The 12,340-nt window shown below is 38.4% G+C and overlaps 1 protein-coding gene across 30 annotated transcripts in view; it reads left to right on the plus strand.

Moving 5' to 3' along the window:
* The window catches only part of ANKHD1 (ankyrin repeat and KH domain containing 1), a 145,558-nt gene that overhangs the window by 47,791 nt on the left and 85,427 nt on the right, over positions 1-12,340 (plus strand). For all 30 annotated transcript variants that reach the window (XM_014345050.4, XM_063604255.1, XM_003829179.6 and 27 more), the window contains exons 8-9: positions 6,809-7,046; positions 7,284-7,475. In XM_014345050.4, coding sequence (XP_014200536.1) covers positions 6,809-7,046; positions 7,284-7,475 — 430 coding nt within the window. The remainder of the gene's footprint in view (positions 1-6,808; positions 7,047-7,283; positions 7,476-12,340) is intronic.

The following is a 12,340-nucleotide window of genomic DNA, read 5'->3' on the forward strand; positions in this document are numbered from 1 at the left end:
TTAATTAAAGAACTACTAAACCTTATTTTTCTACTCAGTATTTGTTTTTCATTAGCAACATTATGGTCATTTTTGAAATACAGTACAATATAGCCTCTGACCTTATGTGTCACAACAAGCATTAAGACCTACATAAAGAGCAGTTTCCAAGATGGCCAAATAGGAACAGCTCCAGTCTACAGCTCCCAGCATGAGCGACGCATGAGACAGGTGATTTCTGCATTTCCAACTGAGCAAACGGCACACCAGGAGATTATATCCCACGCCTGGCTCGAAGGGTCCCACACCCACAGAGCCTCCCTCATTGCTAACACAGCAGTCTGAGATCAAACTGCAAGGTGGCAGCCAGGCTGGGGGAGGGGCGCCCACCATTGCTGAGGCTTGAGTAGGTAAACAAAGCGGCTAGGAAGCTCAAACTGGGTGGAGCCCACCGCTGCTCAAGGAGGCCTACCTGTCTCTGTAGACTCCACCTCTGGGGGCAGGGCATAGCTGAACAAAAGGCAGCAGAAACCACTGCAGACTTAAATGTCCCTGTCTGACAGCTTTGAAGAGAGTAGTTGTTCTCCAAGAACGGAGTTTGAGATCTGAGAATGGACAGACTGCCTCCTCATGTGGGTCCCTGACCCCCGAGTAGCCTAACTGGGAGGCACCCCCCAGTAGGGGCAGACTGACACCTCACACGGCCGGGTATCCCTCTGAGACGAAGCTTCCAGAGGAATGATCAGGCGGGAACATTTGCTATTCAGCAATATTCGCTGTTCTGCTGCCTCCGCTGCTGATACCCAGGCAAACGGTCTAGAGTGGACCTCCAGCAAACTCCAGCAGACCTGCAGCTGAGGGTCCTGACTGTTAGAAGGAAAACTAACAAACAGAAAGGACATCCACACCAAAACCCCATCTGTACGTCACCATGATCAAAGACCAAAGGTAGATAAAACCACAAAGATGGGGAAAAAACAGAGGACAAAAGCTGAAAATTCTAAAAATCAGAGCAACTCTCCCCCTCCAAAGGAACACAGCTCCTCACCAGCAACGGAACAAAGCTGGATGGAGAATGACTTTAACGAATTGAGAGAAGAAGGCTTCAGACAATCAAACTTCTCTGAGCTAAAGGAGGAAGTTCGAACCCAAAGCAAAGAAGCTAAAAACCTTGAAAAAAGATTAGACGAATGGCTAACTAGAATAACCAGTGTAGAGAAGTCCTTAAATGACCTGATGGAGCTGAAGACCATGGCACAAGAGCTACATGATGAATGCACAAGCCTCAGTAGCCGATTAGATCAACTGGAAGAAAGGGTATCAGTGATTGAAGATCAAATGAATGAAATGAAGCGAGAGGTTTGGAGAAAAAAGGGTAAAAAGAAATGAGCAAAGCCTCCAAGAAATATGGGACTATGTGAAAAGACCAAATCTACGTCTGATTGGTGTACCTGAAAGTGACGGGGAGAATGGAACCAAGTTGGAATACACTCTGCAGGATGTTATCCAGGAGAACCTCCTCAACCTAGCAAGGCAGGCCAACATTCAAATTCAGGAAATACAGAGAATGCCACAAAGATACTCCTCGAGAAGAGCAACTCCAGGACACATAATTGTCAGATTCACCAAAGTTGAAATGAAGGAAAAAATGTTAAGGGCAGCCAGTGAGAGAGGTCGGGTTACCCACAAAGGGAAACCCATCAGACTAACAGCGGATCTCTCGGCAGAAACTCTACAAGCCAGAAGAGAGTGGGGGCCAATATTCAACATTCTTAAAGAAAAGAATTTTCAACCCAGAATTTCATATCCAGCCAAACTAAGCTTCGTAAGTGAAGGAGAAATAAAATCCTTTACAGACAAGCAAATGCTGAGAGATTTTGTCACCACCAGGCCTGCCCTAAAAGAGCTCCTGAAGGAAACACTAAACATGGAAAGGAACAACTGGTACCAGCCACTGCAAAATCATGCCAAATTGTAAAGACCATCAAAGCTAGGAAGAAACTGCAACTAACAAACAAAATAACCAGCTAACATCATAATGACAGGATCAAATTCACACATAACAATATTAACCTTAAATGTAAATGGGCTAAATGCTCCAATTAAAAGACACAGACTGGCAAATTGGATAAAGAGTCAAGACCCATCAGTGTGCTGTATTCAGGAGACGCATCTCACTTGCAGAGACACACATAGGTTCAAAATAAAGGGATGGAGTAAGACCTACCAAGCAAATGGAAAACAAAAAAAGGCAGGGGTTGCAATCCTAGTCTTGGATAAAACAGACTTTAAACCAACAAAGATCAAAAGAGACAAGGCCATTACATAATGGTAAAGGGATCAATTCAACAAGAAGAGCTAACTATCTTAAATATATATGCACCCAATACAGGAGCACCCAGATTCATAAAGCAAGTCCTTAGAGACCTACAAAGAGACTTAGACTCCCACACAATAATAATGGGAGACTTTAACACCCCACTGTCAACATTAGACAGATCAACGAGACAGAAAGTTAACAAGGGATATCCAGGAATTGAACTCAGCTCTGCACCAAGCAGACCTAATAGGCATCTACAGAACTCTCCACCCCAAATCAACAGAATATACATTCTTCTCAGCACCACATCGCACTTATTCCAAAATTGACCACATAGTTGGAAGTAAAGCACTCCTCAGCAAATGTAAAAGAGCAGAGATTATAACAAACTGTCTCTCAGACCACAATGCAATCAAACTAGAATTCAGGATTAAGAAACTCACTCAAAACCGCTCAACTACATGGAAACTGAACAACCTGCTCCTGAATGACTACTGGGTACATAATGAAATGAAGGCAGAAATAAAGATGTTCTTTGAAACCAACGAGAACAAAGACACAACATACCAGAATCTCTGGGACACATTTAAAGCAGTGTGTAGAGGGAATTTTATAGCACTAAATGTCCACAAGAGAAAGCAGGAAAGATCTAAAATTGACACCCTAACATCACAATTAAAAGAACTAGAGAAGCAAGAGCAAACACATTCAAAAGCTAGCAGAAGGCAAGAAATAACTAAGATCAGAGCAGAACTAAAGGAGATAGAGACACAAAAAAACCCTTCAAAAAAAAATCAATGAATCCAGGAGCTGGTTTTTTGAAAAGATCAACAAAGTTGGTAGACCTCTAGCAAGACTAATAAAGAAGAAAAGAGAGAAGAATCAAATAGACGCAATAAAAAATGATAAAGGGGATCTCACCACTGATCCCACAGAAATACAAACTACCATCAGATAATATTATAAACACCTCTATGCAAATAAACTAGGAAATCTAGAAGAAATTGATAAATTCCTGGACACATACACTCTTCCAAGACTAAACCAGGAAGAAGTTGAATCCCTGAATAGACCAATAACAGGCTCTGAAATTGAGGCAATAATTAATAGCCTACCAACCAAAAAAAGTCCAGGACCAGATGGATTCACTGCTGAATTCTACCAGAGGTACAAGGAGGAGCTGGTACCATCCCTTTTGAAACTATTCCAATCAATAGAAAAAGAGGGAATCCTCCCTAACTCATTTTATGAGGCCAGCATCATCCTAATACCAAAGCCTGGCAGAGACACAACAAAAAAAGAGAATTTTACACCAATATCCCTGATGAACATCAATGCAAAAATCCTCAATAAAATACTGGCAAACCAAATCCAGCAGCACATCAAAAAGCTTATCCACCATGATCAAGTGGGCTTCATCCCTGGGATGCAAGGCTGGTTCAATATACGCAAATCAATAAACGTAATCTGGCATATAAACAGAACCAAAGACAAAAACCACATGATTATCTCAATAGATGCAGAAAAGGCCTTTGACAAAATTCAACAACCCTTCATGCTAAAAACTCTCAATAAATTAGGTATTGATGGGACGTATCTCAAAATAATAAGAGCTATCTATGACAAACCCACAGCCAATATCATACTGAATGGGCAAAAACTGGAAGCATTCCCTTTGAAAAGTGGCACAAGACAGGCATGCCGTCTCTCACCACTCCTATTCAACATAGTGTTGGAAGTTCTGGCCAGGGCAATCAGGAGGAGAAAGAAATAAAGGGTATTCAATTAGGAAAAGAGGAAGTCAAATTGTCCCTGTTTGCAGATGACATGATTGTATATTTAGAAAACCCCATCGTCTCAGCTGAAAATCTCCTTAAACTGAAAAGCAACTTCAGCAAAGTCTCAGGATACAAAATCAATGTGCAAAAATCACAAGCATTCTTATACACCAATAACAGACAGAGAGCCAAATCATGAGTGAACTCCCATTCACAATTGCTTCAAAGAGAATAAAATACCTAGGAATCCAACTTACAAGGGATGTGAAGGACCTCTTCAAGGAGAACTACAAACCACTGCTCAATGAAATAAAAGAGGATACAAAGAAATGGAAGAACATTCCATGCTCATGGATAGGGAGATTCAATATCGTGAAAATGGCCATACTGCCCAAAGTAATTTATAGATTCAATGCCATCCCCATCAAGCTACCAATGACTTCCTTCACAGAATTGGAAAAAACTACTTTAAAGTTCATATGGAACCAAAAAAGAGCCCACATTGCCAAGACAATCCTAAGCCAAAAGAACAAAGCTGGAGACATCACGCTACCTGACTTCAAACTATACTACAAGGCTACAGTAACCAAAACAGCATGGTACTTGTACCAAAACAGAGATATAGACCAATGGAACAGAACAGAGCCCTCAGAAATAATACCATGCATCTACAACCATCTGATCTTTGACAAATCTGACAAAAGCAAGAAATGGGGAAAGGATTCCCTATTTAATAAATGGTGCTGGGAAAACTGGCTAGCCATATGTAGAAAACTGAAACTGGATCCCTTCCTTACACCTTATAGAAAATTCAAGATGGATTAAAGACTTGAATGTTAGACCTAAAACCATAAAAACCCTAGAAGAAAACCTAGGCAATACCATTCAGGACATAGGCTTGGGCAAGGACTTCATGTCTAAAACACCAAAAGCAATGGCAACAAAAGCCAAAATTGACAAATGGGATCTAAGTAAACTAAAGAGCTTCTGCACAGCAAAAGAAACTACCATCAGAGGGAACAGGCAACCTCCAGAATGGGAGAAAATTTTTTCAATCTACTTATCTGACAAAGGGCTAATATCCAGAATCTACAAAGAACTCAAAAAAATTTACAAGAATAAAACAACCCCATCAAAAAGTGGGCAAAGGATATGAACAGACACTTCTCAAAAGAAGACATTTATGCAGCCAACAGACACATGAAAAAATGCTCATCATCACTGGCCATCAGAGAAATGCAAATCAAAACCACAATGAGATGCCATCTCACACCAGTTAGAATGGCGATCATTAAAAAGTCAGGAAACAACAGGTGCTGGAGAGGATGTGGAGAAATAGGAACACTTTTACACTGTTGGTGGGACTGTAGACTAGTTCAACCATTGTGGTAGACAGTGTGGCGATTCCTCAAGGATCTAGAACTAGAAACACCATTTGACCCAGCAATCCCATTACTGGGTATATACCCAAAGGATTATAAATCATGCTGCTATAAAGACAGATGCACACGTATGTTTATTGCGGCACTATTCACAATAGCAAAGACTTGGAACCAAGCCAAATGTCCATCAATGATAGACTGGATTAAGAAAATGTGGCACATATACACCGTGGAATACTATGCAGCCATAAAAAGGATGAGTTCATGTCCTTTGTAGGGACATGGATGAAGCTGGAAACCATCATTCTCAGCAGACTATCACAAGAACAAAAAACGAGACACCGCATGTTCTCACTCATAGGTGGGAATTGAACAATGAGAACACTTGGACACAGGAAGGGGAACATCACACACTGGGGCCTGTTGTGGGGTCGGGGGAGCGGGGAGGGAAAGCATTAGGAGATATACCCAATGTAAATGAGGAGTTAATGGGTGCAGCACACCAACATGGCACACGTATACATATGTAACAAACCTGCACATTGTGCACATGTACCCTAGAACTTAAAGTATTAAAAAAAAAAAGACCTACATAAATTTTGACATTAAAAATTTGAAATTAAAGAAGGATATTTATGGTGATAGGTAGAATTGATACCCACCATGAGAATATTTTATTGTTAATTGACTTACTATCTATGCAGATAGGCCATGGTAAAAATTTTTTACAAATGAATGTCTTTATTTTTACATCATTACAAAATCTTTGCCTCATTGCAACAAGGTGTTGTGATTAGGAAAAATATAGGATGGTGTCAATCCAGAGACATTTATGTTGGTGACATAATCCCAAGTGGTAATGACTTCACATAATTTGTTGTGTTATTTTTTGCCATGCCTTTGTTTCTGAAATAGATGTAATACAGTTTCTACATTTGAATATGACTCCTGAGTTTGAGGGTATGACTATATTTGACCTGGCAGTAGTATAATCTTGTTATTTTGAGGTAGCATTGACTATAGATTTCACAGTTTTTTGAACTTCAAAAAATGGAAATTTAAAATTATTTGGATTTGTGACTGTTATGTCACCAAGTCTCATTCTTTTGGAGAATTTTGGGCTTGCTCAAAAGTTGGTTAAAATAATTTGAAAATTACTTAAAAGCAATATTGATGAACTTTTGATAAGGCTCAGATGAGCATGATAATATATATGCTGTCTATGCTGAATCTTCTAATCTTGTCTTTTTTCTTCCTTTTTCCAATCTCTTGCTTTCTTCTCTCCCACTTAAAAAAATCTCAAAACAAAAAATTTCTCTCCTTCTTTCTTTACTTCTGAAAATCTGCAGGATGGACATGTAGAGGTGGCACGTTTGCTTTTGGATAGTGGTGCTCAAGTGAACATGCCTGCAGATTCATTTGAATCTCCATTGACGCTAGCTGCCTGTGGAGGACATGTTGAATTGGCAGCTCTACTTATTGAAAGGGGAGCAAATCTTGAAGAAGTTAATGATGAAGGATACACTCCCTTGATGGAAGCTGCCCGGGAAGGACATGAAGAAATGGTGGCACTACTCTTAGCACAAGGTAAAGCAGTTTTACTTCTTTTAGAAAAATCAGTTTTCTTTGGATGTTTTGTGTTAGTACTGGTGAAGTTTACTACAGCTAGCATATATATATATATATATATTGCATTGATGATAAATTACCCTGGAGGAAACCACAGAAGCAGAGAAGACAGAGATGATTATCACAATTCAGAAAATTAATATCTTTATTATAAGTCTCTTGCAACTAATTTTATCTATTTTTATACTTTCCTAGGAGCAAATATAAATGCCCAGACAGAAGAAACTCAAGAAACTGCTCTTACTTTGGCTTGCTGTGGAGGATTTTCTGAAGTTGCAGACTTTCTTATTAAGGCAGGGGCTGATATAGAACTTGGCTGCTCCACACCTCTGATGGAGGCATCTCAGGAGGGACACCTGGAATTGGTTAAATATTTGCTGGCTTCTGGTATGTGGCTTTAAGATGCCTTATTGCTCAGAAAGACAAATACAAATAATAGTTTATACGTGGAATCTAAAAACGTTGAGCTCCTAGTAGATAATAGAATGGTGGTTACCAGAGTGTGGGCATGAGGGTGGGAGGAGAGTACACAAGGAGAGGGGAAATGTTGATCAAAGGGTACAAAGTTTCACTTAGATAGGTGGAATAAGTTTTAATGATATATTGCATAGCAAGGTGACTATAGTTAACAATAATATATATCTCAAAATTGCTAAGAGTAGATTTAAATGTTCTCACCACAAATATGTGAGGTGATAAATATGTTAATTAGCTTGATCTAATCATTCCACAACATATACATATATCATAACATCACATTGTACCCCATAAATATATACAATTATTATTTGTCAATTAAAAATAAAATAAAATTAAATAATTAAAAATACTGTTTAGAAAAAGACTTATATTGCTTTCTTAACTTTAACAATTAACTGTTAACTTTTTCATTTCTATAAAAGTTGAAAGACAGCTGCATAATTTAACTGATCTTAGACTCCTAAGTCTCTAAAACTCATTTTTAAAAAGATTTCTTACTGTTATTAATGTTTGTGTAGTGACCATAAGGTATCTCGTTCACCTTCTTTCTCCGTCTAATTGTTTGTGGCTTGTGGAAGGGAGATGTTAGTTTCTCCTAGTCTCTGTTAATAAGAGGAGGTGGGGATGATGACATTATTGAGAGGTTATAATTTGGTACCTTTAAGTCTGTTCATTTCTTGACATTTCTAAGTCATCTGAAAAAAGTGGGAATTAATTTATTTTTACAGAGTACTAATTTTAAAAAATATTTGTGCTTTATTGTTAAGCTGTGGTAAGCAATAAGTACTTTTACATAGAATATTTGTAGTTTTATACAACATACTAAAAAAAAAATTAGTCCCAACAGATGTAAATATATTCTTTGAAAATAATGTCAGATTTTTCTTTTTTTCCAGGTCTGATATATTATTTAAAATTTGATATATAGAAAAGTTAATATGTAAAAGAAAATAAAATATTTAGCAAAATTTTATTCATCCTTTTGGGCTTTCATTGTTAACATTAATTTTAATATAGCCCAACCTCAATTTTTCCTTTGAATTATTATTGAAATAATTTGTTAAACCAGATTTTATTTTATTCTATTTTTTGAGAGAGGGTCGTGCTTTGTCATCCAGGCTGGAGTGTAGTGGTGTGAATATGTTCCACTGCAACCTCAACCTCCTGGGCTCAAGTGATCCTTCAGCCTCAGCCTCCCAAGTAGCTGGGACTATAGGCGCATACCACTATGCCTGGCTAATTTTTGTATTTTTTGTAGAGATGGGATTTTGCCACGTTCCTGAGGCTGGTCTCAAACTCCTGGGCTCAAGCAATCCTTCTGCCCCGGCCTCTGAAAGTGCTGGGATTACAGATGTGAACTACCACACCTGGCCTTAAACCAGATTGTGAATGGTTTGGATGATTTATGGTTTGGACAAACCAACCATAAATGCTGACTTTTTTCCTGAACAAATACTGATAATCACTCTAGTTATTGTATATATTCAGTCATTTTTCCGCTATCATTTTTAGTAACTGTGTCCTATTCAAGAGTCTTTCTCTGCTAGTGGTTATCTTTGTACATTCTTCCCACATTCCTCTCTTAAGCTAAAGTCGTGCTATTGTAACGTATTTTTAAAAGAAGGAATAAATGTTTATTAAGAAATTATTGAATATCAGACATTTTGCTCAGCTTTTGTGTTATCTCTATTAATTGCCACTGGTTCCTATGTAGTGAGAAATATTAAACACATTCTTGTAGATGAGGGAAATAATGCACAATGATGTTATATAACTCCGTCGAAGGTAACCAAGCTAATAGGGACAGAGTCAACATTCAAACTTAGAACTCTTGACATTGTTTTTTCTACTGCATTACCATTGATTTAGCTCCTTTTGCTTATTTGAAGTATGTAGCTCGTAGAAACTATCTCAGGGTTTGAGAATCACTTTTATGTGATCACTACCTAAAAGTTTTTTTTCCCCCCAGTTTTAAGGGTAATTTATTTACATGAAGTGCTTCTTACAGTGTGGCACTAAAGAAAACTCAAATAAGGCCTATACAATTAAAACAAATTTAACAACCTTTTTGTTATGGCATTTTTTCAAACATACAGAGAATGTAGTATTTGAGATCCTAAGAATCCATCACCTAGTTAGTGTTTTAACATGAATGTCTAATTCATGGCCAATCTTATTTCATCTGTACTTCTTCCACATCCCCATTCTTAAAAAATTATTTTTATTTAAAAGAAACATTTTTAACTTTTTATTTTTAAAATTTGAAAATTAATGATTAAAAATGTTACTTTTATAAAAGTGTTAATACTCAGTATTTAAAAGATAATTTAAAAAATAACCACAATACAATTTTCCTACCTAAAAAATTTTAATAAGAGTTTCTTAGCAAATATCCAAGCCATTTTCATATTTCTCTGATAGTTTTATAAATCTGTATGTATGTGTTTAGTGACTTGTTTGAATTAGGATTGAAATAAGATTCATAAAATCACTATTAATCAATGTCTCTTAAGCCTTTTTTAATCTATGGGCTACATCTCATTTTTCTTATCTTTCTTCTTGCAATTTTTGGTTGAAGAAATAGAATGTTTTTCCATTAGGCTTCCCAGAGTATGGATTTTCCTGATGATATTGCTATGATTTTGTTTAACTTGTTTTTCTATCCTTTGGATTTTCTATAAATTAGTAGTTAGATCTAGAGACTTGATTGTATTCAGGTTTGATTCTTTTTTTTTTTTTAATGGGACTACTTCATAGGTGGTATTTGTATACTTTCTTCAGGAGGTAATAAGTATATAGTTGTCTCTCTTTTTGTGATATTATTAGCCATTGATGAGCATTGCTTAGATCCATTAATTCCTTAGGGGTTACAAAGGGGTGATACTCTAAGTTCTTTTATTCCTTGTTTGTTTATTCCTTCCTTGAATATCTATAAAGAGAAACTTTCCCTCAACTATTTGCCTGTAAATTAAATACAAATCATCATATAAGAATGGCAAGAAAGGCCAGACGTGGTGGCTGCAATCCCAGCACTTTCGGATGCTGAGGTGGGCGGATCACAAGGTCAGGAGATCGAGACCATCCTGGCTAACACCGTGAAACCCCATCTCTACTAAAAAATACAAAAAATTAACCAGGCGTGGTGGTGGACGCCTATAGTCCCAGCTACTCAGGAGGCTGAGGCAGGAGAATGGCGTGAACCCGAGAGGCAGAGCTTGCAGTGAGCTGAGATGGTGCCACTGCACTCCAGCCTGGGTGACAGAGCAAGACTCTGTCTCAAAAAAAAAAAAAAAAAAAAAAGAATGGCAAGAAAAATGTTTGTCTTTTTTTCCCCCTTTATCTGCCAGTTTCCAAAGTGATGAGGTAGTCCCTTAGCATCCTTCAAAGGTGATCAGTGAAGTGTTTTTTTGTTTGGTTTTGTTTTGAGACAGGGTCTCACTCTGTTACCCAGGCTGGAATGTAGCGGTGTGATTGTGGCTCACTGCAACTTTGAACTCCTGGGCTCAAGGGATCCTCTTGCCTCAGCCTTCCAAGTAGCTGGGACTACAGGCATGCACCACTATGCCCCGCTAATTTTTTTTTTTTTATTTTTTGTAGAGGTGGGGTCTTGCTTGTTGCTTAGGCTGATCTCAAAGTCTTGGCCTCAAGCAGTCCTCTTACTTTGGCCTCCCAAAGCGCTGGGATTACAGGCATGAGCCACTGTGCCTGGCCCTGTTTTTTTGTTTTTTATTTGAACATCATTTTGAACTTTTGGATTTAAATATATAAGATGGCCTTTACTTCATCACGGTCATTCTTTTTGATGTAAAAATTGTCAGAAGATGGGACAGTTTGAATATCTTTGGTCAGTAAGGTTAGCTCCTAAATCCTTTTGACATGACCTCATTGTAGTCTCTGATAGTTTCCTTGCTTTCTCATATGGCAAAGTGTTCCAGGCTCATCTTGTACAGTTCCTGCTCCAGCCTTGGGATCAGTCATTTTTCTAAGAAGCCCTAATTTCATTTAGTAGTAAATGGTACTTAGAGACCACAATCTAAGCCAGAGATGCTATTTATGCTTATTTAGTCTACTACCATTGTCTCTAGGCTTTAGCTGGTCAGGGCTGGGAAATATATATTTTTCTTATAGATTAAATATATCAGGAATTCATTGGTCACCTTTGAAGGATGCTAAGGGACCACCTCAGTACTTCCAATTCAGAACCACAAGGGTTTTTTTTGTTTTGTTTTGTTTTGTTTTTGAGACAGAGTCTTGCTCTGTTGCCCAGACTGGAGTGCAGTGGCATGATCTGAGCTCACTGTAACCTCCGCCTACCGGGCTCAAGCAATTCTCCCATCTCAGCCTCCCAAGTACCTGGGACTACAGGCATGTGCCATCATGCCTGGCTAATTTTTTTGTTTGTTTGTTTGTTTTGGTAGAGACAGGGTTTCACCACGTTGCCCAGGCTGGTCTCAAACTCCTGTGCTCAAGTGATCTGCCCGCCTCAGCCTCAGCCTCCCAAAGTGCAAGGGTTACAGGTTTGAGCCACCATGCCTGGCTAGAACCAGAAGATTTTTACTTAAGTTCAAGAATCTTATATCTCACCTAAGGTTGGGAGTTCAAGACCAGCCTGGCCAACATGGTGAAACCCTATCTCTACTAAAAATACAAAAATTAGCCAAACATGGTGGCATGTGCCCGTGATCCCACCTACTCGAGAGGCTGAGCCACGAGACTTGCCTGAACCCAAGAGGCAGAGGTTGCAGCTGAGTCATGCCACTGCACTCCAGCCT

Source organism: Pan paniscus, chromosome 4, assembly GCF_029289425.2.
Source record: "Pan paniscus chromosome 4, NHGRI_mPanPan1-v2.0_pri, whole genome shotgun sequence".
Taxonomy (NCBI): Eukaryota; Metazoa; Chordata; class Mammalia; order Primates; family Hominidae; genus Pan; species Pan paniscus.